This window comes from Carcharhinus amblyrhynchos, chromosome 4, assembly GCF_965287045.1.
Source record: "Carcharhinus amblyrhynchos chromosome 4, sCarAmb.v2.hapA, whole genome shotgun sequence".
Classification (NCBI taxonomy): Eukaryota; Metazoa; Chordata; class Chondrichthyes; order Carcharhiniformes; family Carcharhinidae; genus Carcharhinus; species Carcharhinus amblyrhynchos.
The window spans coordinates 60,013,926-60,040,344 of NC_137327.1; the positions used below are offsets into that span (position 1 = coordinate 60,013,926).

Below are 26,419 nucleotides of genomic sequence, written 5' to 3' on the forward strand. Positions count from 1 at the left end.
AACCTTGGGACCTTTCCCTGCTCTGACTGCCAGTGTTTGAGAGACTCAATCCTGCCTTGAGCCTTTAGAAATGAGTATTTTTGCTGCGGTTTCTATGGAACCTCTTACTGAAAAAGGTAACTAATTTCCAAAACATTAGAACTGAATTCTTACTTGAGGAAATGGGGTGATAAAAATGTTAAAATAACCTATAAACCTATGTGAAGCGACTGAATATTTCAAAGCTTTTCCTGTATGTCAACACCAAGTAAACCCTGGTTCATGGTCCCTGCAGTTTCCTTCAGTATCGTTAGATTGATTTGCAACTGGCCATCTACCCTATGACCAATCTCTCCATTAAAAACATATATACAACAAGGGGGATTGTTTAAGCTAATTATTTGGCAAGTGATGACAACTAGTCAATCGTTGTACTGACCCTCTTCCACTGGAACATGTTCCTGATTTAGTGAGGGTACAATTTTGATTTGCGTGCTGAAACTATAGGGCAGTGCTGTAAATTGGGACTTGTAGCCATGAAGGAGTCATTGAAATATGATCTGTGACCCAAGGGTCCTTTAGCAGACAGTCCCTTGCACAAAGCCCAAATGTTAGGCTGATGCCAAACCGTGCCATTATATCACATACTTCACCTCCTGCCAGCTCTTCCAGCTGAGTCGTGTTGACTGTTAAGTCTACTGCCATTGATGTACCCATTCCCATTTAGAGAGTATGTCCCTTGGTGCAAAATTGAATGATGTAGCACATTAGCCATTCTGTCCATCAGATCTGTGTTGGTGCCTCACTAGTATTAATCCAGTTCCCTGTCGTAATTCTGTAATTCTTTTTCCCCTTCAAGTATTTTTCTAATTCACTTCTGGAAGCAATTATTGAATCTGTTTCCACCACTCTTTCAGGCATCTGGATCACTTTAACTCGCTGTATTTAAATAAAGTTCATTCTCCTCGTCTTTTTTGGAAACAGTTTCTCCTTAATTACTTTATTCATAATTTTGAACCATCTATTGAATCTCTCCTCAACTTTCTCTGCTTGAAGGGCTAGGCCCAGCTCCTCCAGTCACTCCATTAAAGCCCCTTTTCCTGGTATCGTGCCAGTAAATCTTGTCTGCATGCTGTCTCTGATCTTGACAGCCTTCCTAAACTGCCATGCCTAGACTTAAACAGATGTTAACTAGGCTAGTTGAGGCCTAACTGGTGATTTATAAAGGTTCAGCATAACTTTCTTGTTTTTGTACTCTGCCAGGAAACTTCCCACTGTCCCTGAGAGATTGAGTTGGTAATACCTGTACCCAGGCCTCTGCTAATATATTTTGTGGGCCAGGTTAGCTCTGCCTTTTCCATCTGCTCCTGTAAGGGAGAGGTCTGAGCTCAGTGTGGGGGAGACAGTTGGAGATTGATGCCCATGGTACCACATCTTGCATACCATCCATTTGAGAAATGTTGCCAAACAGTCCTAGGTGGCAAGCTAAAGGCAGGGGAGAAGATGAGAAAAAGGAAATGTGCCAAGTGAAAACCTGTGACGATCATTCTACCACCAATGCTTAACTCCCCCTAGCCCAAGCTTGTTGTGTAGCTTCCTGCTTTATCTCTGATTCTTTATGTGAGTCTGATCCTGTCTTAAATTGTCTCCCTCGCCTTCCCTCCCTCACACCCTTCTACCCACCACACCCCTCCCCCCAGCAGTGTAAACAGTACAAACAGTAGCACTTCTCGCTCCAGCGGTTCCCAAACTCACTCACCAAGTTCAAACTATCGCTATCGCAGCTTGGCCCACCCTGCCAGCGCCAGCACCCGACTCTCCAGTGTCTCGTCACACGACTCCGGCTTCATCTCCCAGGATGCCATGTACTCCAAACCACCGTCGCCTATGCCATCAGACATTACCAGCCAGGTAAGTGCAGCGGACACATTCATCCGTGTGTTTGCAACCTTGACTAATATTATTGAGCTCTTCGATGTTTATAGTTTAAAGCAGATGTCTTGATGAAACAGAGTTGCATTAATGTAGCACCCCGGCATAATCCCAAAGCACCTTACTGCCAATTAAGTAATTTTTGAAATGTAGTCATTGCTGTAATGTGAGGAAAAGTGGCATTCAGTTTGTGCACAGCAAGACCCCACAAACAGCCCTGAAATAATGATGAGAGAGATATTTCTTCTGTGATAATTGTGGGATTAATATTGGAGAGCACACTTCTGTCCTCCTCCAGAAGGTGCACTGGGGTCTTTTTTGCCCTTAACCACTAAACAGAGCCTCAGACAGTGCAGTACTCCCTCAGTGCTGCATGTAAGTGCCAACCTAGGTTATGTGCCCAATTTCTGAAGTGGAACTCTTCTGTGTAGAGAGGAGAGGAATGTTCACTGAACCAAAGGAAGCAGAAGCAGAGGTTAAAGTTTGGATGCAGGAAATTCCTCAAACTCAATCTGTCACACATACACACAATGTTTGCTATGCACAGGGCTCAATCTGTAAAATGCATGCTGTTTATTGGAGGCAAGGTTACATCAATATTCACATTTTTGAAACGTATCAAGAATTGATTTCAGAAGAATGTTCACAGTGTAAACAGTCTAATTCTGTGGTATGATTTGTATTTATGTGAACCTTTAACATTGGTAAACATCCCAGGGAGCTTAACAGGAGCACTATCAGCACAAAATTCTAGACTCACACTCCATTGCTGGTACAGCGGCAATGGCAGTCTTTCAAATAGAATGCATTCATACATTTAGGCATATATAACATACACCAAACCACACAAATAACATATTGCACTCTGCATTACAGCACTTATGTTTATGTCATGTTATTTAGTAAGCTTAAGGCACTGGGAACAAAAGAACCCTTGAACATATTTTTCCTGGCAAAGTGCATTCTAAAGCATTTGAAAGATAGCCTTTCAAACTGAGGATATAATGCGTGAGAGGGATCACTAATGATAGCCTGAGCTTTCCCTTTAACTGGGTTGTTCAATAGGTCATGGAGCTGTATCTGTTCTCGACCAGCGATTTTACTTGCAGTGTTGACAACTCTGGCCAGTTTACTTTTGCATTTCACACTGAGGTTACCATACCAGACTGTCATGTTGAATGTTAGGATGCTAGCTACCAGACTTTTGTATACCCTCTCTAAAAAGCTTGACTCAGTCCAAACCTTTTCTGTTTTAAAAACTGAGACTGGCTAATCTTTTTAACAGTACAATCAGTGTTCTCTGTGAAGCTTGGTTCTGGTTGATACGTGATCCCAGATACTTGAAACACCTCTATTGGGTGATCATTAACATACAGATGTTCAACAAGGCCCTGATTGGACAGACAAGATTCCCTGGTGCTATTTCAAGGAACAGAGAAGGTCTCCTTGGTGTGCTGACCAATATTTACCTGTCAATCAACATCTCTAGAAAAGATCGTACTCCTATTTTTGAAGCTTGCAGTGTTAAAGTTGCTGTCGTGCGTTTTTGTTTATTATTTTACAGGATGTTGGCTTCACTTGACTAGGCCAGTAATTTTATAGCCCAATCCTTAATGTCCTCGAGAAGGTGATGGTGTGTTGCCCTCTTGAACTGCTGCAGTTCCTCTGCTGTAGGTATAACTGTAGTGCTGTTAGGGAGAGAGTTCCAGGACTTTGATCCAGTGACAGTGAAGGAATGACTGACGTATTAACAAGTCAGGATGGAGTGTGGCTGGGAGGGGAACTTGCAGGTGGTGATGTTCTTGCATGTCTGCCTATATCACAACAAGATTTAATCTCTGAAATACCATGCATATCAAAAGTACTTAATTGGTTGTAAAACACTTTTGGACATCCTGATGTCATGAAAGGCTGCTATATAAATGCATGTCATGCTGGTTTTTAGAATATTCACAGTGCAAACAGTCTAAACCTGCAGCACACAGCAGTGAGCTGAGAGAATGTTCACAGCACCAACATTATAAACCCACAACATATTACACTAGACTTTCTGACTTAACATTCTAGAATTGTGTTTTATACTGATCCTGTTACTCTGCACGATAGGCTCAAAGCAATAGCAAAAGCTGTACAAATACAATTACTACTCTTCTCTGGGGCAGCGACCAGAAGGAAGGTTCTTGCAGGACAAAAGTGCCGAAAATATCAATTGTTATGGAAATTGTTTGGATTGCGTTTTGCTCATTCAAATAGTTCCTCACGACCATTAAATTCACACAAAATATAAGGACGGGTCCAGTCAAGAACACAAAATACCACTGATTCATTCTTTGTTTTGGGTTGGTTTAAATATTAAAATGTTGTTGTAAAACAGAAAATACTTCATACTGAACATGACCCTGTCTTTATGGCTTAAGAAAAGTTCTGAATCTTTGAGAGTTCCTGCCAACGTGTAGGTTGATTGATGTTTATAGCAAACTGTGAGTAGGTTTTTTTTTACTGATCTGTGGTGAAGCAGAGTCTTGACTCAGAATTGTACAGAACAAATTACTTTGACCCAGTTTTGCTGATGTACAGCTGATGTCAAACCAGGCTGCCTTGGTTATGGATTCAGTCATACCATTACATGATTCAGCAGGAGTAACAAATTGGACAAAATGGAGACCACAGTTAGATCAGCCATGATCTTATTGAATGGTGGAGTAGGCTCAAGGGACAAAATAGAAGCAGACCTATTCCTGCTCCTATTTTGTATGGATCCCCACCCTCCTCTCTGTTGTCTGCCTCCCACACTATTTTGTGTTGTGGAGGGTGGCATGGTACTTAGAAGGAGCCAATGTTAGCTTATAGAATTAAGCACAACACCATCCCCTCCCCCTCCTCTCATGCACTTGGACTAGATCTCACAATTAATGCTTTAATGCTATATGTGATTGTTCATTTATGGTTTCAGCCCCTCTCACTGATGGATAAAGAGTGACCTGGGAGATCAGTATATTCACTCACTAATCCATTCACAATGTTTCCCTCAGATAGTGGACTCGTGGTACCAACTCTAGCACAGCTTTGAGGTAACTTAAAGTTGAGGTGGAGTTAAAATGGGTGCCATGGTTCATTTGTCCACCACGTATGCCGAAATCGGCAAAGTTTGCTGAACTGCTCCCAGAAGCTCTGAAGTAAACTCATGCCCATGTGGTTAGCAAGACTGTCAGTAAGCTGTCCTGAGCCCTTCCCCATTCAAACGAGCAGCCTTCAGAATCAAAACTGTACAAACAAGCTGGTCCAGACTCTGTTCCTTTGCAGAACATCCTGCCTGTTTGACAATCTAATCAGATGTGCTCTCTTTCCCTCTTCTTGCTTCACTGTATCATGTCCTTTGATCCTGGATGCATGGCAGAAATCGTCAAGCTCAGCTTCCTCTGAGGCATCGGAGACATGTCAGTCGGTTAGCGAATGTAGCTCACCCACCTCGGTTAGTTCTAGCTCCACAGCAGGAGCGTGGTCAGGTGGTGAAAAGGTGAATCACCCATTCGCATCGCTAATTCTCTCCCATTGGGGCCTGCAAAACCAGCAGCTAAAATCAGACAGTGTCATCACAACAAATGGGGTCATCCACATCCCTTCATCATTCATTTCAGTGTGTTTAGGGCAATTTGGGATGTCCCTGCTTTATACTGAAAGCCTTGGAAGTGTTTGCTTTTTTTTAGATGTGAAAGTGACTCAGTACACAGATTAATTATTCTACCGCTAGCGTGGTGCTCATTTTATGTGCATTACTGTGGGACTCCCATTACTGTGAGCTTCACATTCACTCACTATTTATTACACCTCAGTTAGAAATGACGCCTCAGGATATTCACTGATTCATAATTGATAATTATGGGAAGGTGCCAGGATTGTGTTTATAAAATATATGTACAGGGAATGTGTCTCAAATCCAGCCATCCAAAAACTGGCAATGTCCAGAGCTGGACATTTTTTTCAAGCAGTCATCCCAGAATTTTAATTATTACCAAATGAGTAAAGTAACTTGGCTTGTTATGCTGGGTGCTGTACCGACACGGTGGCACACTGACTAGTTATCAGATATGTGTGCCTGTTTTTTCCCATGCTTTGAGCAACCCTTGATTCTACCTCATCTGGCCCAAACTGACTGACTTAAAAAGCAGCACAAACCCAGTCCCATGTTTGACTGTTTTTAAACATTGTCGTTAGAACAAAAAATATAGAGTTCAAAACCATAATCAAATTATCATTTGGTCAGCCATCTCATTCTGGGAGGATACATATCAGTTGACATGGAAATTAAATGCCCTGTTCTGGCACTGGAACTGAACCATATCATTGGAATAGATCAAGCTTCACCTTGTACCTTGATCCGATTAACCTAGGAGTTCTTGGTAGTGTAAAAACAGAAGGCCATTCAGCCCCTCCAAAACTTCTGCCATTGAATTAGATCATGGCTCATTTGTTCCTCAGCGTCATTGTTCCGCCTTTGTTCCATGATGGATCATCTCAGAAGATCCAGTTGTTCTCCCAATATCCACAGCCTTTCAGGGGAACAAGCTCCAGATTTCTGTTACCTTTTATGGGAAGAATTACTTTGTGATTGATTCCTGAATGGCCTAGTTGTTAAATTTAAGATTGGGCCCCCTTATTGTTATCTTCTCTTTTCAAATGAATTAGTTTCTGCTTCTGCAGCCTATCAAATTGTTTTCTTTTTTAAAGCACTTTAATTAAATCACCTCTCCCAACGTGCCGACTTGAGGAAAGATGAGTTAAGTTCATGCTACCTATGCTCTCCCACTTTAACCCTGTTGTAGCAATCTGTAATTCTGCCTCATCCGGCCAGTATATTCTTCTCAAATAAATGTTTCATTCCCACAAAATTGACACAACCAGCTTTGGTAGCTCAGAGGAAGCCAAACAACTAACAAAATTAGGACTCTGAATAGAATCATAGAATTCCTATAGTGCAGAAGGAGACTGCAATGAAGTTATTGCGAAATTCCTCAAAACTGGAGTTTTGTTGCTGCTTATTCAATAAGTTACACAAAGTGTTGACTCCAAATATTTCCATGCCCATTGGAGAGTTACATTGATGCAAGGGAGTTCCAATAACAGGAACATTCTGTTCGATCCAGAGATTTGGCCCTTGCAAATACTTTGAATGCTTACAGTATTTAGCAGTAGATTTTGCTTAAATATTTCCACAGGGATGTGACTATAAAAATTTACTGTGCTGTCTCGACTTTGGCTAGGGGGGGGTGGGAGCTGATGGACTTTTTGTTTCTCTGGTTTTGCAGGCCTAATGCTTATGCTCCCATTTCAAGGGAATGGTCCGGAAAAAAACACAACTTATCATCAAAGCTATTTAAGACAACCCTCTCTTATCCTGGGACTGACAGGGAACATCAGTCCCTTGTGTTGGTTTGCATTGTGGCTGGTGGTGTTTGAAGATCGCAGCCACTTTGAAAGCATCTTGCTGCACATTTGCTTTAGATTTTAAAAGTTAGTAAAGCAAAGTCACAGGAACTCTTGCCGTTTTGTACTGAGAAACCCTTTCCTGATCTGATGGCAGCTTTGTTAAATCACCCTCTTGTGTGAGATGCCAAAGACCTGATATTGTAATCAAAGAGAAGATCAAGGAGTGGATTATCGATCTGCCAACCTTATATTACTAATGCGACTGTTGCAGATTGCCTCAGTGGAGTCTATGATGGTGGCTGATTCTACACAATTGCAACCATCTGGCTGGAAGCACTGCCCATCACTTCGTTACCCACATCTCAGTCCAGATGTCCCTACCCAAACCTGATTTGGGAATGGCGCAGGTTAACTAAGCCTCTGTGGAACTGGGTCCCTACAATGAAGCTCACTCGTGGCCGCAATAATCTCATTTTAATCAGGAACCTGTGTGTGTGGGTGTTTTCTGCCATCCAGAGACACAGGAGGTTAGCATACCTGTGGATCACATGATCGATATCTTCTGCCATCTTTCTGTAACAAATCCAATCTTTGGATTTTTGTGGTGGAACCATTGCCTTGTACAAATTTGAATCATCATCCTGTAAGGGCTATCAGAATACATAAAGTGTCATTTAAGTTGTGGTTTTGCTGGCATTTCCTTTGAGAACTTTCCCTTGGCTGTCCACTTGTTGCCTGTGCTGATATCATGTTCTTCCATCTGCAGTTCATGCCTGGGTTTGTGTATTATCATCTCCCTAGTGAGTGCTCTTCACCTGCGTTCTCTGGCTCTGCTCCCACCACCCCTGACACAAGGGTCTGCAGTAGGCCCAACCCTGCTGCTTTCCCTCACCCCCCTCCCTTTAATCACTCCCTTGGACCTGGCACTGCCCTCTCATCAACAATTCCTAGCTGGAAGGTTTGTTTCATCACCGTTTCATTTTGCTTTGTTTAATTTTGGCTTTTCTCTCATCACATCCCTTTTCATTAATTCCTTGTTCCTTTCCTGATTATTTGCATGAATAACCTCACAAGTCAATTGTACCATTAACAATCTCCTTTGGCGGCTTGCGTTAACGCAGTGTGTGTAATCCATGGCATTTTGGGACCACGTAAAGCTGAAAACCTGGGCAAAGGAGATCGAACTGAGGAGATTGGCCATTTCCAATGAATTTACAGTGGTGATGGCTGAATGTGGGGTTGGGGGAGGGTGGGGTGGTGGGAGAAGATGAGGGGGGTATGGTCGTTGAGAGGAGATGTAGGAAAAAAAAGAGGCAAAAGAACAAAAAACAAAGCTTAAAAAACAGAGGGAGATAAAAGTCCAAGAAAGAGAAAAGATATGCAGTGTGGAGAAGATTAAACCACAAAATGGCAGGTGTCCCAAAGTGCAGAAAAAAAAGAATAAGATGATTCTGGAAGCAAAGACTTAGACAAATGGGATGAAAGTCTGTGGATGAGACAGATCTGTGGTGGGGCCACAAAACTGATGGTCACAGATTGCCTGCTGTTTATTCACTTGCCTCAAGCCATTGACTTCACTCTGTCTGTCTCTAGCTCTGATAGGTTCATGGGAAATGAGTTTGGCCAATCCGAATCCAATTCCTGCTGCAAATGAGCTCAGCAGAACAAAACAGGCCTTGGAAGATGGCCAGTGTGAAAGGAAAACCCAAACAGTTGCAATTGGTGCTTGATAGCACCTTCCACACAGCCCAATGTCCCAAGGGCTTTTTTTTAACAAGGGGTTTAAGGGGAGGCTGATTTACTGGGAGTAGAGGCCTGAGAAGTGAGGCAAGGCTTCAGTGGAAGGAGCTGTACTGGGATCAGAGTTGGAAGAGGGGCAGCTATAGAGAACAGGGAGGAGATATTAGCATTGAGGGTGGGGAGAGGGAGTTTGTGGGGGGAGGGTAGGAAGGAAGGAATAGGGTGGGGGAGGATGTAGGTAGGGAGGGAGGTGTGGGAGGGCATGGGTAGGGAGAAAGGAATAGGGTGGGCATAGGTAGGGAGGGAGGAATGGGGAGGGTGGAGTGGAGTGGGATAACATGAGGCCAGAGATATTTCAATTCACTGGGAAGCAGAAAGATGACTGAAGGGTGATGGGTGAGTGGAACATCGTACCAAGGAGGGCAAGGGTAGCAGCAAGGAGCTTCCATGCCAGAGTACTGGACACTAAAGTCAATCACGGGAGCCATCTTTACTGAGATACCTTTAAGCAATCCTAGAATGCCATTCTTTTTTAACTCTTAAATAGCTGCCTTGCTGTGATATCGCAACCAAACTAAATCCTCCACTCCCTCCCTGTTGCAAACAGTTATTCTCTGCACCATCCCCGTCTCAACATTTCTATTCACTGGCTGCTTCCCTTGATTTTCCAGGACTGGTCAAAGCCTGGTCCTTACGACCAGCCAGTGGTAAACACTTTGCAAAGACGCAAGGAAACAGCAGAACGATATCGGGAGACAGAGGCAGTCTCAGCCACCATGGTCTATCCGGGGATTAGTGTGGAGGAGATACAGAGGCCCCGGGTGACAGCAGCATCACTTGCTGCTAAGGTACAGTATGTGAGTGCATCACCTTTACAGATTTCCCCATCCCATCCACCCTTTTACCAGTTTATATTGTGGATTAAGGTATTGTTGGGCTCTTGCTTTTAGGATGTGCCAGTGTGTATTTGTTACTGTGGAATGGGATGGGACTATACCATGATCCAAGAGTCTATCATTAAAGCATCTGCTATACATAATCCAGCCCTAAGCACCACTGGAGGAAACAAGAGTAGGCCATTCAGCCACCCCAGCCTGTTCCACCATTCTGTTAACTCTACATACCGAGTGGATACAGATAATTAAACAGCTTTTATAATATCCTCCAACTCTGCTATTCCTTGTCCCTATTCAGGGCCGCTGGAGATCCCCGGGCACTTTCTACACAAAGACCAGTTTATTGCACTACCTTCATTGGCTGCAAACTAGACACTCCTTCATACAACTTTCAGCATTCTTTTTAATGGAAACATGAAGAAAGGATATTCTAGTTGGCTTTAGCTGTGGAAAATGAAAACAGAAAATGATGGAAATGTAAAGCAGGTCAAGGCCATTGATTGTTGGATTTTTCCAACCAGAGAGAGGATATTTGAGTTCAGTTCTGACTGTTTTCCTCTCTCAGTTCTGATCCAATAAATGAAGGCACAGTGAGAAAATGCTAACTAACCCTTTGAAGGGGAGCAGGAATACAGGTCGCCTAGAACTGGAGTGAAATGGGGCAATCCAGCTACACTTAGTTATCTCTTAAACGTGAGTTGAAAAATCTCAAGCTCCCCTTAAGCAGGGAGAGGCATTCCGTTTGTTTCCAGTAAACGTTTTCATGTCTTATTCTTTCCACAGCATGGGGAAGAAATCTCCACAGCAGCCAGTGATCTGGCTATGGTGTTGACCCGTGGCCTGAGCTTAGAACACCAGAAGAGCAGCCGCGACTCCCTGCAGTACTCGAGTGGTTACAGCACCCAAACCACCACCCCATCCTGCTCCGAAGACACCATTCCTTCCCAAGGTACTTCCGTCAGAAGATCTCTCTGTGCCCCCTTTCCAGGTGTTTACCTTCTGCACAAGTATCACACTAAGCGTCAACCCAAGAAGAGCAGAGATACAGAGAATCAGGGTTGTTCACTTTCCATGGCACATGTCTCTGACATGTGTATTTCCATAGTTCCACGCTGCAAGTTACCACTTTGTGTCTGTAACCTGCAGAAGGGAGATAAACCTGAACTTTATGATCCAGTACATTGTAGTTTTACTTGTCTGGATACAATGCTGTACATTCTGAATATACTATGCTTTGTGACTTATGGGCAATTGAACAGAAGATAGCTTATCAGTGAATTGTGTGTTTAATGATCCAACTCATTGTTGCTGTTTTGATGAGCACACGCATGCATTGTTTTAGCGCGCACATGAATGGGTTATTGTTTCGGTGAATACACTAATCCATTGTTACTTTGATGAGAATATTAATGCATCACTGCTTCAATGCAAACACACTGCATTGTTGTTTTAGTAAGTACATGAATGCATTATTGCTTTGGCAAGCAGATTAATGCATTGCTGTTTCAATGCACACACTAATGCATTGTTGTTTTGGAGTATTATTACTTTGGTGAGCACATAATATATTGCTAAGGATCTTCTGAGGAGCGTCAATCATTGCTGGATTCTCTCACCGCTTAAGTATTTCCCCGTTCAACAACACTGCCAAGCCCAGAAATGCAGTGCACTGTTGTGCCTTGGAGCAGAGTTGAGGGGGAAGACAAGACGTGCTCCCTGTTTAGGGCACTAGCTGTTGTATGGTCAGTTTAAAGTTTGAATGGATGAATGGGCAGTAGTAAATAGCTGAGATGGTAGGTGGGTCTGCTAGTCAGATTGATGGGGGTTGGGTCATGTTCAGGGTAAGTGGGATAGGGGTGAGGTGCTGTTCGGGTGAGCGGAATGAAAGGTGGTCATTTCAGAGGGTGAGGGTGTTGCGTGTGATCGGGGCTAGTGGGATGATTTGGATCACAGTCAGGTTGTCATTAAGGGTTTGTCGAATGGTTGCAGTTGGAGTTAGGGGTAGTTCTGACTCTAACTCAGTTGGAGACATTCACATGTGGTCCCCAGAAGCTGTAGAATTGCTCATTGAAAGTAGAAATTTCCCACACAGGTCAGGCGTCAGGACTTCCACAAGGTCCCAATACACATCTTGGTGCTACGCCTGGTTTCAAACAATCTGGAGACCAGAAGATTTGAGTCATTGTAAATGATGAGATAAAACATTATGCATTGAATACAGGAGTTGGGACGTCTTGTTGAAGTTGTACAAGACATTGGTAAGGCCACACTTGAAATACTGTGTACATTTCTAGTCATCCTATTGTAGAAAGGATATTATTGAGCTAGAAAGAGTGCAGAAAATATTTACTAGGGTGCTGCCAGGACTTGATGGTTTAAGTTATAAGGAGAGGCTGGATAGACTGGGACTTTTTTCCCCTGGAACGTAGGATGCTTAGGGATGATCTTATTGAGGTCTTTAAAATAATGAGGGGCACAGATCAGCTTTATAGTCGATATCTTTTCCCAAAGGTAGGGGAGTCTAAAACTAGAGGGCATAGGTTTAAGGTGAGAGGGGAGAGATACAAAAGGATCCAGAGGGGCAATTTTTTCACACAGCGGATGGTAAATGTCTTAAACGAGTTGCCAGAGGCAGTAGTAGAGGCGGGTACAATTTTGTCCTTTAAAAAGCATTTAGACAGTTACATGGCAAGATCGGTATAGAGGAAAATGGGTCAAATTCAAGCAGTTGGGACCAGCTTAGTGTGGGCAGCATTGTCAAGTTGGGCCAGAGGGCCTGCATCCATCGCTGTAAACCTTTGTGACTATTAAAAAAAATTCCTTGATGGCGTTTAGAAGATGCCATAAATTGTAAGAGTTTACTGATGTATAAAATTGAACTGATATTTTGATTGGGATTGGCTCTATGTCGTAATGATTTTCCACAACTAACCACAATATCAATTTTATTCACTGACATTGAGAGATTATAAGAAATACAAGCAAGAGTAAGCCATTCACCGAACCAGCTAAGCCAGGCTTACCTGATTGTGGCTTTAACTCCAGTTTTCTGCCTGTCCCCCATAACGCTTGGCTCACTTGTCAATCAAAAATCTCTCTAACTCAGCCTAGAGAACATTCAATGATCCAACATCCATGCTGTCTATGGAAGGCAATTCCAAAGACTAATGACCCTCAGAGAAGAAATTCCTCCTCATGACTGTCTTAAGTGAGAAACACCTCATTTTGAAACTGTGCCCCCATTTTTAGATTTCTGTCAGCATCTACCCTATCAAGCTGCCTCATAACCCCATATGTTTCGGTAAGACCATCTTTCATTATTCTAAACTCCAAATGGGCATAGGCCCAAACTGCTCAACCTTTACTCACAAGACAACTCTTCATCCCAAGAATCAGCCTAGTGAAACTTCTCTGCTTCCAACAGAATTATATCCCTCCCTTAAGTAAGGAGACTGAAACTATATACTCTTCACAGTTCAGTCTCACCAATGTCCTAAATATCTGTAGCAAGACTTCCCTACTTTTATATTCCAGTCCCCTCATAATAAAGGCCAAAGCTCCATTTGCCTTCCTAATTGCCTGCTGTCACTACATGCTGACTTTTTGTGATTCATGTATAAGGACACCCAGATTCATTTGTACTACAGCATTCTGCACTCACTCTATCTCTATTTAAGTAATATTCTGTTTTTCTGCCTACCAAAGTAAACAATCTCACATTTCCCCAAATCATCCTCTATCTGTCAGGTTTTTGCCCATTCACTTAATTTATCCTTATCCCTTTGCAGACTGTTTGTGTCCTCCTCACAAGTTCCTTTCCTACCTATCTTTGTATCACCAGCAAATTTGGCTACAATAAAGTCAGCTCCTTCATCCATGTCATTAATACAGATCATAGTTAATGATCCCTGTGACACTACTAGTTACAGTTTGTCAGTCTGCAAATTACCAATAGAAATCTTTCTAGGTGTATAGAATTCCAAAGAGCGAAATTATTTTAGCCTTGTATATGATCTTGGTCACACTTTAAAAATATTGTACCCAATTCTGGTTTCTGCACCATATAACGTATACAGAAATACTGGAGGAAAATTGGCAAGGATGGTAAGAGATTACAGTTATTGGGAGAAATTGTAAAGGATGGGATTTTTTTTCTTTAGAAAAGGGAATTAATGGTGATGTCATGGAGGTTTTTAAATTCAGAATGGACTGTGGGAGGAAACCAGAGCACCCGGAGGAAACCCACACAGACATGGGGAGAACATGCAAATTCCATACAGACAGTCACCCGAGGCTGGGATTGAACTGAGGTCCCTTGCGCTGTGAGGCAACAGTGCTAACCACTGTGCCACCATGCCACCCCATCATCATAGACACACTACTGAGCTGCGCAAAAGACAGTGATATTATTCATCCAACTTGACGGGAGAGTTACCAACCCTGGAGTCTGTATCTCTGCTCTCTGTGTTACCCATGTCCATTACAATAAAAGCATACACATTGAAGCATTTACTATAGTGGTTCTGATGCCTTACTGAGGTACTAACCATGCTTTCTGCGCAGTTTCAGATTACGATTGTTACTCTGTGAATGGTGACGTGGAAACAGATCACCAGACCGAGTTTGACAGATCTTCAACCATACCACGGAACAGTGATATTGCTCAGAGTTACCGCAGAATGTTCCAGACTAAACGCCCCGCCTCGACAGCTGGACTGCCCTCAGGGAGCGTGCAGAACGTCTCGGTCACCCCAGGCGTGGCCACCATCAGGCGCACCCCTTCCACCAAGCCATCTGTGCGCCGTGCCCTCTCCAATGCGGGTCCGATTCCCATCCGTCCTCCGATAGTGCCAGTGAAAACGCCCACTGTGCCTGACGCCCCAGGGCCTGTGAGAGTCGGCAGCGAGGAATGCGTATTCTTCAGCGATGACACTTCGCCGAACGCTTTGGAATACGCAAAGGCCTCGCCGAAGCGATTGAGCTTGCCTAACGCTGCCTGGGGTGGTGCCGGCACAGTGGAGATCTCCGTGTATCCTGGTGGTCACATGTCAAGCGAGGAGGAGCAGCAGCTGGCTGCCAACCGCCACAGCCTGGTTGAGAAGATCGGCGAGCTCGTGGCCAGCGCCCAGGCTCTTGGTGACGGACAGTTCCCTTTCCCCGCAATGCTCCCCAGCACAGTGCCCGACGACAGCCTGGGCCTCCCACTGCCCCCAGTGTCACCCAGCGAGGCCCCTGAAGACATGCTGACTGCTATCCGACGGGGGGTGAAGCTTCGGAGGACCATCACCAACGACAGGTCTGCGCCGAGGATTTTGTGACAGCGAGGACTGAGATATACTGAGGCAAAAGTAGGCCGCATGTGTTATAAATGAACTCTGAGGAACGATGAGAAGATTGAACAGAGATACACTGAACTCTGACTCAACCAGGCTGGATTCCAACACAGTGCCATGAACTACCTTAAACCAAGCAACTACAAGCTACTGGTGTGGTGGAGTGAAATATTTTAAATTAAGATGTGGCAGGTTTTAAATGAGTGTACTATGTTAGTTATAAAGAGGAATTTAACATTTTGTTCTTTACAGATATTCTATCAGCCATTTAACTGACTCACCTGTTTTGTGGCATTTTTTTCAGCTTTTGCGGTATTTGGTGCAAGAAAAAGTTCTATAATGTGCTGTGCGTAGCTTCAAACACTGAGGTGGTTTGCGCTGGTCCTCAATGTGTGTCTCTGGCTTCCCAACCAGGTCCTTCCTCAGCCACAACAAAAGAGCAGGTCCCTCAAGAGCAGCGAGGAAGGGTTAGAAGGAAAATATGCAGACTGAACAGAGAGAGGGCAAGGTGAAGAGATCCCTGGCTCATCTTGCTGTTGATTTATACTTGAATCACTCATTCAGTTGAGTTGGAGAGGGAGGGTGGATGAAGATTTCTATCAGGACTGGGCAATAATTGGCAATTACTCCTCACCCTAACTCACATCCACTTGATTTGCCAAGAAAACCCGCTATTTAATTAGATATACTCTTAACTTTCAGGTCCTAACTCATGAAGTTGGATTTTTCAGCTCCCAACTATCCAATTGAGTAAGTGATCCATATTTGAGTCACGCCCTTGTTTTGAATAATGTTGTTAGACTATTTTCTGTTTCAGAATTGAATAGACATGAATAGATAAATCAATGTTACCTTTTAAAGCACTAATTTGATCGTTTTCAAATGGAAAGTTGCACCTTTAACAAAGTTGTAGTTAGTTGGAGCCACTGTTCAGATGTAACCTGTCAATGACAATCCATGTTGAGAGATGAATGTAGTGGTTCAATAACTAAATTGTCCATAACCGATAGCTATCTGTTTAGCAGTCCCATTTTCTGGCTTTTTATTTGTAACTTTTTTTAATATTTTGAATAAACAGTGGTGAGTTAGATTGGTACTGCAAATGTTATTGCCTTTTGCAATATCAGACAATGAGAACTGAGTTGTATCCTCTTGTACTGATTCCTGAAAAGAGGGCAAAGATCTGAGGCACTGACATCCTGAAACACATCTAAAGAAAAGTACAATAAGTGATAGCAGAGAGAAGGGCCTGAGGCAGAGGCAATTGGAATATCCAAAGCTGTTCAGCCAACATATTTGTGAGGAGGATGAGAATATTCCTAGTAGGGGTTGAGGATGTTCCAAGGGTAACCTTACCATGTGGACAGTGGGCAGGATTTTCCAATCTTATTCACTCCCACCCGATTACCAGGGAGAACATAGAATTTTATGCTCAGCGAAAACCCTATTCACTGCAGCGGCACCGGAGAATCCCAGCTGTGGTTGAAGCCAGAGATTTCCAGCGAAGGTAATTTTATTTCTGTGAGGGAAGTTGTGATATTCTCTTACAAAAGCTTCCCTTGGGTCCAGTTGTTGCTAGATAGTTTAGCTTGTGGGTTAACAGTGAGCGTAAGGGAGGTTATTAAGCTGTACCTGTTTAACATTGTGCGACACTCTCATTTCATCCCCCTCGAGCTGTTCCCACTACTATTAGTTCCGATTCGGGCCTATGCCCACCTGTGTTTACCCCCTCGCATTAATACGGCTGAAAATTCTCTCTGTCTCTCGGTCACTCTGGCTGGCTCTCCAAACACCACCCAGATTTGGAAAGGCGCAATCTATAGTTGTACCCCACTGCTGTTCTGGCTGTTTCCTGGGTGTAAATTGACAGACACTCAAATGTTATTAGAAGAAACCAAGGAACGGCAGCAAATGCAAAACAGATGAGGGTTTTATTTTGGAGCCGCTGAAATTGTCAGCAAATTTTCAAGTCTTCAAACCAGAGTGTTGAGAATTCCAATTTTTTGTTTACACACACATTTTTCTAGCGAGCTTTGCCACAGGTTAGCCTTTAGTGTATCAGGTACACCTGTCAATATGAGACAGTTTATTAGCACATGATACAGCTTGTGCTATTAGCCTCCACAGTTAACTGGAATTGTACGAGAATCCCACTCCTTACTGACAAAGCTAACTCTCCACTAACACATTCTCAGGATGAGCATGCCACTGGAAGGCCAGGACATATTTCCCATCCACATTTACCTCAAGAAGATGGCAATGGACTTTCTCCTTGAGCTGTTCAGGTTCAAGATTATTCTGTTCAAGATTATTTCTTTAATTGGAATTTAATGCAGCTGAGTCTTGTTAGACCACTTCAGAAGGCAGTTAAGGGTGAATTAGGGATGGAACCATGTACAATCCTGGGCTGGTTAAGGTCAGCAGGTTTCCTTCTCTAAGTTAGATAGTTAAACCAGTTGGATTTTTATTGAAATCCAACCATTCTAGGCCACTTTTGATATCAGATTTGTATTTTTAGCTGTATAAAGCTTAATTTAAAGTTCTCAAACAGCCAGGACTAGGAGTTGGATTGGCATTTTCTGGATTATTATTCCGGTGACAGGCTAGGTCTGTGACCAGTGAAGCCCAAATTCCCAAATCCAGCCATGGAGGTGAGGCTCCATTCCAATTTCCCATCTGGAACCCACCTGAGAGACAACCAGAAATGGATTTTGGTGAGCAATTTCCTCAGAAACATTAATTCCATCTTTTTCCCCTTTCAGATGTTGGCTAACTTTCTGTGTAGATCCCATCATTTTTATTTGTTTCACAATCCCATCATTCATGGTTTCCACGTGATGCTGAGATATTATTGGCTAGTATGTTGCCTCAATAACTGACACATAGCCTGGGAATGACTGTTAGTTGTAATTGTGGGAGGTTGCTTAAAGTGTTGATGTTTAGATTAAAAAAAACTTACATTTGCAGAGCACCATTCATCATCTCTTGAAGAGCTTTACAACCAATGCAGTACATTTGGAATATGGTCACTGTTGTAATGTGCCATTTCCTATGCAGCAGATGAGATAAATGACTGGATAATCAGCGATGTTGGGGACAAATATAAGCCAGGACGCTAAGAGAACTCAAATCATACCATGGGATATTTTGTGTATGGCCGTGAGAAAAGGCTGGGTTTAGCATCTCCTCCAAAAGGCAGTACCTCCAACAGTGCAGCACTCTCTCAGTCAACCTGGTTTATGTGCTCATGCCCTTAATGTGTGACTTAAACCCATGGCCTATTATCTTGGAGGGAAACAGTGCTACCCAGTGAACCATGGCTGATAGCTGTAATCCTGGCATGTGATTTGAACACGTGGCAACCCGTGCATTGCCGCTATTGAGCAGTGGGCAGGAGAATATCCTCGATCTGTGAAGCTGAATTTTATAGGGCAGTGTAAGAGCCCTAGGATGAAGAGGACATGGATCCCTGAATGAGGTAAGTCAGGGGGCATTGGTGGAAGGGGATAGGGGGAGTGGCATGGGTGGCAGATTTGGGAAGCCAGTCAGGGACGAACAAGAAGATGGGAGTAAAACCTTGGGAGAACACCCCCAAAAGATATACTTCTCTTTCCTTTCCCACATTTCAAAGAGCTTGCCCACACTCAGTAACTTGGTTGGGAAGTGTAATTTCTGGGTCAGTTGGCGTCATCTCCCATATCTTTTGATCGCCTTCATCCCAAGAGCTCTGTCTATCTCCTTCAGACTCATCACTCTCTGGGTGATGAAATTCTCCTTGTCTCAATCCCAAAAGATATACCATGTATCGAAAGACTATGGCCCCTTGTTCTGAACTCCCCTGCTCTCAGGAACATCCTTCCTGCATCTACCCTGTCTAGTCCTGTTAGAATTCTGTAGCTTTCTATGCAATCCCCCTTCCTTCTTCTAAACCAGCGAATATAACCCTAACTGACTCAATCTCTCCTCATATGACAGCCCTGCCATCCATGGAATCAATCTGGTAAACCTTTGCTGCACTCCCTGTACAGCAAGAGCATGCTTCCTCAGATAAGAAGACCAAAACTGCATACAATATTCCAGGTGTGGCCTCACCAAGACCCTGTATAACTGCAACAAGATACCCCTGCTCCTCGATGAGTGAACCTGTGCCTATTCTGTGACATTAAGTTTTCCAGTACTATAGCAGAATTGTAGAAAATGTTAGAAAGCGCTTTTGAATGACCACTGGGTATTTTGTAAAATGACATTCATCATTTTTTGAAAGAATTCAGCATGGAGAAAGGAATGAGTTTATTTTTAAAAAATGGCCAACATTGATGCAGATCATTCCTAACATTGGGACACTTCAGTGTCCCAATGGGAGTAAGGTGGAACACACCATTAAGTAAAACAAGGCTTCAAATCCACTTTGGCTCACTTGAAAACAGTGTTTTGTATTGTTCCAATTGTACAATAATATAATAGATCAAGGTGAAAAATAATTGTTGAACCTTGTTGAAAAGACTATTGCTGAAACTTTTCAACTTGAACTCACCAGGACAAACACAAGAATGCCAAATTTCATACAATCACAACAATTTATGCTACTGAAGAAGAGGGTGTTGATTGGTTGGCAAGAACCCAGCCTGAACAGAAAAAGGAAGAGGCTGAGTAAGGGGCGGACCAGGCCAGCTTCTGCCGTTAATCCTGGACCTAAAGGCCATGGATCTGAACACCACAGCCCACCAAATGGGGAATGTAGTTTCCAGGGTAGAACCCAGTTTCAAGTCTTCCCAGATTTTGGGACCCTGGATAAGGCATCTGGTACCTGTATATCACCTCTACCAACTGTAAACGATACACATAATGAGCCTGACTGATTATGTTACGTTAGTTGTTAATGTAGCTATTAACACAATCAGGGTTGATCAGCCTGTGCTGCCCAATTACAGGATCATAGCGAACCAGATATTTGGTTTTGAATTTTGCGGCCTAGTTGAGTATAGTCATACTCTGCTTGTTGTAAACAACTGGGAATTAATTTGAGATGGAATGTTGGAATTGAAGGCACGTTGAAGCAGTCTGGAAGTGTGATTTCACTCCAGTTTACCTGATAACACCTCCTGCTGTCATCACTCAGGATCTTAAATCAGAAGTGAAGCTTTAAGGTTGTAATCCCTCAGCAAAGGTGAGGGGGTGAGTATGGGGGAATTGGGGTGATCACAAGGCAAAGGGTGGGGAGGTTAAGTCAAGAGTTTGAGAGTTCATTGTATCTTGGACAGGGATTGGAAAACGGCATTGGAAGCAGGAATAGAGGTGGGTAGAATTTGAGACAACGTTAAGATGGGATCATGGAAGAAAGTTTAGACCTCAGGAATGGGGCAGAAAGGAAAGAAATGTTTGGAATGGTGGAGTATCCTGGGAACAGGAGCAGAAGGAGAGCAGTGTGTGGAATGATGGGATATTTGGGAGAATTGGGAATAGGGGATCAATGGTTGAGATGGTGGGGTATCCAGGGAAGTGGGAGCGGAAGGAGAGCAGTGTTTGGATTGCGGGGTATCTGGAGAGAATCGGGAACAGAAGGAGAGCAGTGTTTGGCAAGGTGGGGTATCCAGAGAGAATCAGGAACAGAAGGAGAGCAGTGTTTGGGATGGTGAGGTATCCAGGGAAAATCAGCAACAAAAGGAGAGCAGTGTTTGGGATTGATGGAAGAGAGCCAAGCCCAATTGTGATGCTATCTGTGTTTTGCTATCTTTCAATTCTCATCTTTTGAAGGAGTGAAATGAAATATGGCCCTTGGTTGAGATACAAAGGAAGGAACAGTCAGGGTTACTACCTCAGTTGAAGATGTGTATATTTAAATGAGGTTAATCAGAATGATTGCTGTAAAATTGAGTCCCCTGTTTTCAAACTGGCTTTTGTTCCAATTGTCCTTTCAGTTCGTTTTTAGCCTTACTGAGTTCTGGGACATGATTGCTTTTGAATCCATCTACCCAAGTCACTAGGGATAGGAACACAATGGGATGGTTACAGAGGATGGATGGGAGAGTATGCGGCTGTGAGACAGTTTTAGAGATCGATTTGTGGGCTAGGGAAACCGTTAAATGTGATGACGAGGAACTAGAAAGGGCGGCAAAGAACTGCTTTAGTAACTAAAGGGCAATAATCAAAATTAAATAATATGATGTCACTTAGTGTCCACAACAGTTTTTCTTGACATTTTATGGCTATACTTGCCTTTAAGAAGATACCTTTAAAAAGTTGCTAGTTTTCAGGGATTAAACTGGCAACATTATGTTTCAATTATGTACAAGTCCAAGATCATTACTCAGGATTTCACTTGGGATATATATTTTGGTTCATTATGTTTCAGTGTTTGAATAAGCCAGCTTTGTTTTTTATTGCACAGTGTTTCAGGGGGAACCACCAGCTACAACTCACTATTAGATGTGTACACATTTGGACTTTGCATGCAGACCCTATGGAGATGCTCCCATTGTTGATCAACCCACTTAGTGTGAGGTACCCAAGCAGGATCTTGAGAAGAGGAGACTAGAACCATGTCTACTTTTAGGAAAAATACCCCATTGGCATAACAAGAGGGATGGACTGGAGGGGGTCGGGAGAGTTTGTGGGAGGCTTTTGGTTTGCTGGGGGTCAGAGTTCACACTTCATCGCAGCTTGGAGGAAACTACACACATCCCCTAATAAGGATTAAACAAAACTCGAACTGTCTGAAAACCCAAACTCTGGAACTCCCTCCCTAATCTTTGTCATCCCTCTCCTTCCCTCCTCCTTTAAGATTCTCCTTAAAATCTACTTCTGACTCAGCATATGGTCACCGATGGGTCTTAAATATTGTTATGTAGCTTGTTGTCGATGTTATTCTGATAATGCTGCCTAGCTCCTTGGGATATTTTACAGCAATAACAGTACTTTTGAAATGCAGGTTGCCAGAAAGGAGAAAAACTCTTGAGTGTAATTGTTGAAATGGATCTAGCGAGCTGGGTAATGTTTGTAACATTGGTTTAGGGGTGCCTTCAATCATCTTCAATTCATCCTAGTTCATTTCTAGTCTCTGTTTCATTAAATGGAGAATAACCAACAGGGTTCAAAGGCTGCCTCAGTTCCTGCCCCTTCCTCTAAGGGTATCAGAGTACTTTGGGGGATGGATTGGGGAGGCTTTGGCGGTTAGGCTGTGTTTTTGAGGAATGTGAAAGGAAAGTCCTAGCAACGTGTCCCATTTGGGAGGGGAGAAAAGATGATGAAATAGTGATTAAATCTGGGCATAGTTGGCTCGTTAGACCAAATGACAAACTGCATAAGTCAGCATGGTTTGGTTGTGGCAGGAGGATTTTGGAATCAAGTGGGCAATGACTGGCAGGTAGCAGGCACACAGAGAGGCGCAAATCTCCTTTTTCACTGCACATCTTTAACCCTCACCCCCCATTCCTTTGCAACCTCTCTGTGATGTAATCTCAAGCACTGCTCATTCTGTGTGTGTGTGTGTATATATATACATATATATAAATAAAGAGGGGCGTTGATCACCAGTTGTGCAATTTTCTCTTGTTTCACTTTTTATTGTTCAGGCTTTGACAAAGAACAGAGGATTTCTTTGCCATCTCCATGTGATGTGTTCTCTTCCAACTCCCCCAGTGTTCCATTTTTTTGTACAGACAAAAGTAATTGAGAAACGCTGAAATAACAGTACTGGTGCTGTTGGTAACTGTCATTTAATTTATTTTCAGTGCCTCCTGCCCTCCCGCTCACCTTTTTGTAATACTATAATTCATGTAAATTTGTTTACTCTTTCACCGCCTGAAGCCTCAACTGCACTGTGATGTTTCGAGTATTAATAAAGCTGTACTGTACAAAATGGCTGGTTTCTGTCTCTTCTCACCTACTGATGCAGCATTTGTTTTCTTCACAAATCCAATATCCTCTCTCCTCTTCGGCACTAATAATGATAGGAGACTTGCCAATCCACACTCTACCTTTCCACACTGAGGTAAGTGGGCCTTTCCTATCTGGGGAAACGCAGAGTCCACATTAAGCATCTAAACCTTATAGAAACTCTTTGGAGTTTTAGCGTGTATTGGGTGTCTGCATGGTGTGGAAGTGGAGGGGGGGTGGAATTGAAGAAATCTAAAGAATGGACGTCTGCTGAAAACCCCCATTCTCACTGGTGGCTGGGATTCTCCAGTGCCGCTGAAAGTGAATGGAGTTTTTGCTGGAGTGCTGAATTCTCCATCTCACTTGCAGCAGGGTGGACACAGAGAAGATCAGAGAATCTCACCCACAGTGTATAGATGTTGGCAGTGACTCTCACTGTGATGCATTCATTGGCACCAACTGATATTGCGCTAGATCCGTGGAAACTGGCAGTGACGTACATTATCTTATGGACATCATTATTGACTGTTCCTGGGATTGATAAATGATCATTTTCACTTAAGCTTGTGCACTATTGCTGGTATAGGTGGGTGCTGATTACTAGTGGAGGCAGTGGCATACTGGTGTTGTCATTGGACTAGTAACCCAAGGCCAAGGCTTTGGGGAACCTGTTCAAATCCCACCATGGGAGACGGTGAAATTGGGATTGAATAAAAACCCAGAATTAAAAATCTTAATGATGGGTGTGAAAACATTGTTTTAAAAACCCATCTTACCCGGTCTGGCCTACATGTGACTCCAAATCCACAGCAACATGGTTGACTCTTAAAATTCCCACTCAAGGGCAATTCGGGATGGGCAACAAATGCTGACCCAGCCAGTGATGCCCATGTCTCAGGAACAAAATAAAGCTTTAAAATATCTTGCAATTTCACTCTGAGAATTTCTGCCAATATGGACTTTGATTTCACAGTCTATATTGTAATTTTAAGGTACAGGCCACTGGTTGGTGCTTTGCAGAGGAGCAGCACTGGAAATATTCCCAGCTTCCCACATACAGCAGGAGGAGCATGGACTTGAGCCCCCCAGCCATGACTTGCCTGTCAATCATCAGTATCTTAAGCCTGTTTTCAAAGTGCTGTGTGGAGGACATTATTATGAGTAAGTTGTTTGTTTCATTTTGCTGTATTGTCAGTGCTGGAGTGAGGCCCAAACCTGCAGCATTCTGAGCCTGAGGTCAGGCTCCCACCATGAACCAAGCTGTTATTTACTGCCAGTAAAATGGGTGCAAGGATGTTCAAGGGATACAAAAGTAAATCAGCAGGGGAACGAAATGAGACTTATTTCTCCAAGTGCTGTCACATTGCCCTGGCCCCCAAGAACCCGTTTAAGGATTAAGCCTAAAAAAAAGGTCAGAAAGCTGAAAAGACGGACATGTTAACCCTCGGCACCCTGGCTGAGCTGAGGCAGGTAAATGGCCTGAAGTATAATCAGGGAATAGGCTGGGAGGTGAGTGCAGATATGAGAAAGCGGGAAGCATTTAGGATATTTCCAGAGTGTAGAGTTCATGTGCCTGAAGGCAGAGTGATTAATAATGAACATTGGACATCAGAATCCAAAGTGCAGAGTTCACATGCTGGTATGTGGACCTGGGTAGATAGAGGAAATAGAAGTGGGTAAGAAATCATGGAAGTATGTATAGATGAGCTTAAGGATTGAGAATTTGGTGCATTGGTAGCACAGATGCCACGAAGGCTGCAGTAGAGAGGATAATTTGGGAAAAGGTGAGGGCAGCTGCATTTTAGACAAGTTTTCATATTCATTGGGTGGAACTTGAATAAATGGTGAGAGGAGAATGTAAAATATAAAAGCAGGAGTTGACCATTTGGCCCTTTGAGGATGCTCCGCAGTTCAACACAATCATGTTGATCTTCTTTGAGAGTCGATGCAGATTTGATGGACCAAATGGCTTCCTTCTGCACTGTAAGGATTCTATGATTCTGACTCAATTCCACTTTCCAGTCCAGACCTCTCCTTTTATCTCCTGAAAGATCCAAAACCTGTCTATTCCAGCCTTAGATATATTCAGTGATGGAACATCACAACCCTCTGGAATAAGGAATTCCAAAGATTCACAATGCTTCGAGAGAAAAAATTCCTCCTCAGTTCAATCCTGACTGATCAGCCCCTTATTCTGAGAATGTGATCTTCATCGGTCCGCCTTGTTGTTCAACGAGGGGCATACACGCGATGGGTCGTACAAGGGCTGCTCTTGGTTGTTTCGAGAATAGCCTAGTACTTCATGTCGTTAGTGTACGCTTAAACTGGACCAGATGCTGGGCAACACGACAGCTCAGTGACTATCACTGTTTGCTGTGCAGATACAAGGATTTGGGCCAGTGTCTGTGGGAGTTTGCACATTGTCCCCGTGCTTGTGTGGGTTTTCTCCAGGTGCTCCGGTTTCCTCCCACACCCCAAAGATGTGCTGTTAGGCTGATTGGTGTAACAAATTGTCCCTAAATTAGTCTTCCCTCAATGTGGAATGCCATAAGCATAGACAAGGGTCATGGGTGGAGAGGGGACTCATAATGTTAAAATGGCGGCACGGGCTCTTTGGACTGAAGGGCCTGTTTCCTGTGCTGTGTTGTTCTTTGTTTTGTTATTTCTAGATCCCTCCACCAGAGAAATACGTATCTACCTTATCAAGCCCCTTCAAAATCCAATTTGATTCATTGAGATCCCCCCTCATTTTTCTAAACTCCAGAGAACTTCATAGAATTGTAGAACCACTTCACTGCAGAAAGAGGCCATTTGGCCCATCAAGCTTGCACCGACAACAGTCCCAACCAGGCCCTATCCCTGTAACTTCACATATTTACTCTGCTACTCTTCCTTATACTAAGGGACATTTTGGCATAGCCAATCAGTCGAATCTGTACATCTTTGGACTGTGCGAGGAAACCCACGCAGACACAGGGAGAACAGGCAAACTCTACACAGTGACCCAAGATCGGAATTGAACCTAGGTCCCCAGCATTGTAAGGCAGCAGTGCTAACCACTGTGCCACCCAATCTATTCTGCCCCACATCATAGGACAACCCTTCATCCCAGGAAGCATCTAGTGAATTTTTGCTATACTGTCTCAAATGCAAGTGTACTCCCCTGGAAATACGCAGAGCAAATCTGTGGACAGTACTCCAGATGTGATCTCACCAAAACGCAGTTGTGACAAGACT

At 43.4% G+C, this 26,419-nt stretch overlaps 1 protein-coding gene across 12 annotated transcripts in view; it reads left to right on the plus strand.

Annotated features, from left to right (window-relative positions):
• The window catches only part of mtss1lb (MTSS I-BAR domain containing 2b), a 181,351-nt gene extending 158,199 nt beyond the window's left edge, over positions 1–23,152 (plus strand). The window contains exons 10-15 of one of the 12 annotated variants that reach the window (XM_080187226.1): positions 1,680–1,890; positions 5,309–5,428; positions 8,105–8,296; positions 9,750–9,935; positions 10,758–10,962; positions 14,538–23,152. In XM_080187226.1, the coding sequence (XP_080043352.1) occupies positions 1,680–1,890; positions 5,309–5,428; positions 8,105–8,296; positions 9,750–9,935; positions 10,758–10,962; positions 14,538–15,292 (1,669 nt within the window). In that variant the 3' untranslated portion in view covers positions 15,293–23,152. The remainder of the gene's footprint in view (positions 1–1,679; positions 1,891–5,308; positions 5,429–8,104; positions 8,297–9,749; positions 9,936–10,757; positions 10,963–14,537) is intronic. The other 11 variants (XM_080187229.1, XM_080187228.1, XM_080187230.1 and 8 more) reach the window with 11 other exon arrangements.
• Positions 23,153–26,419: the final 3,267 nt, after the last annotated feature.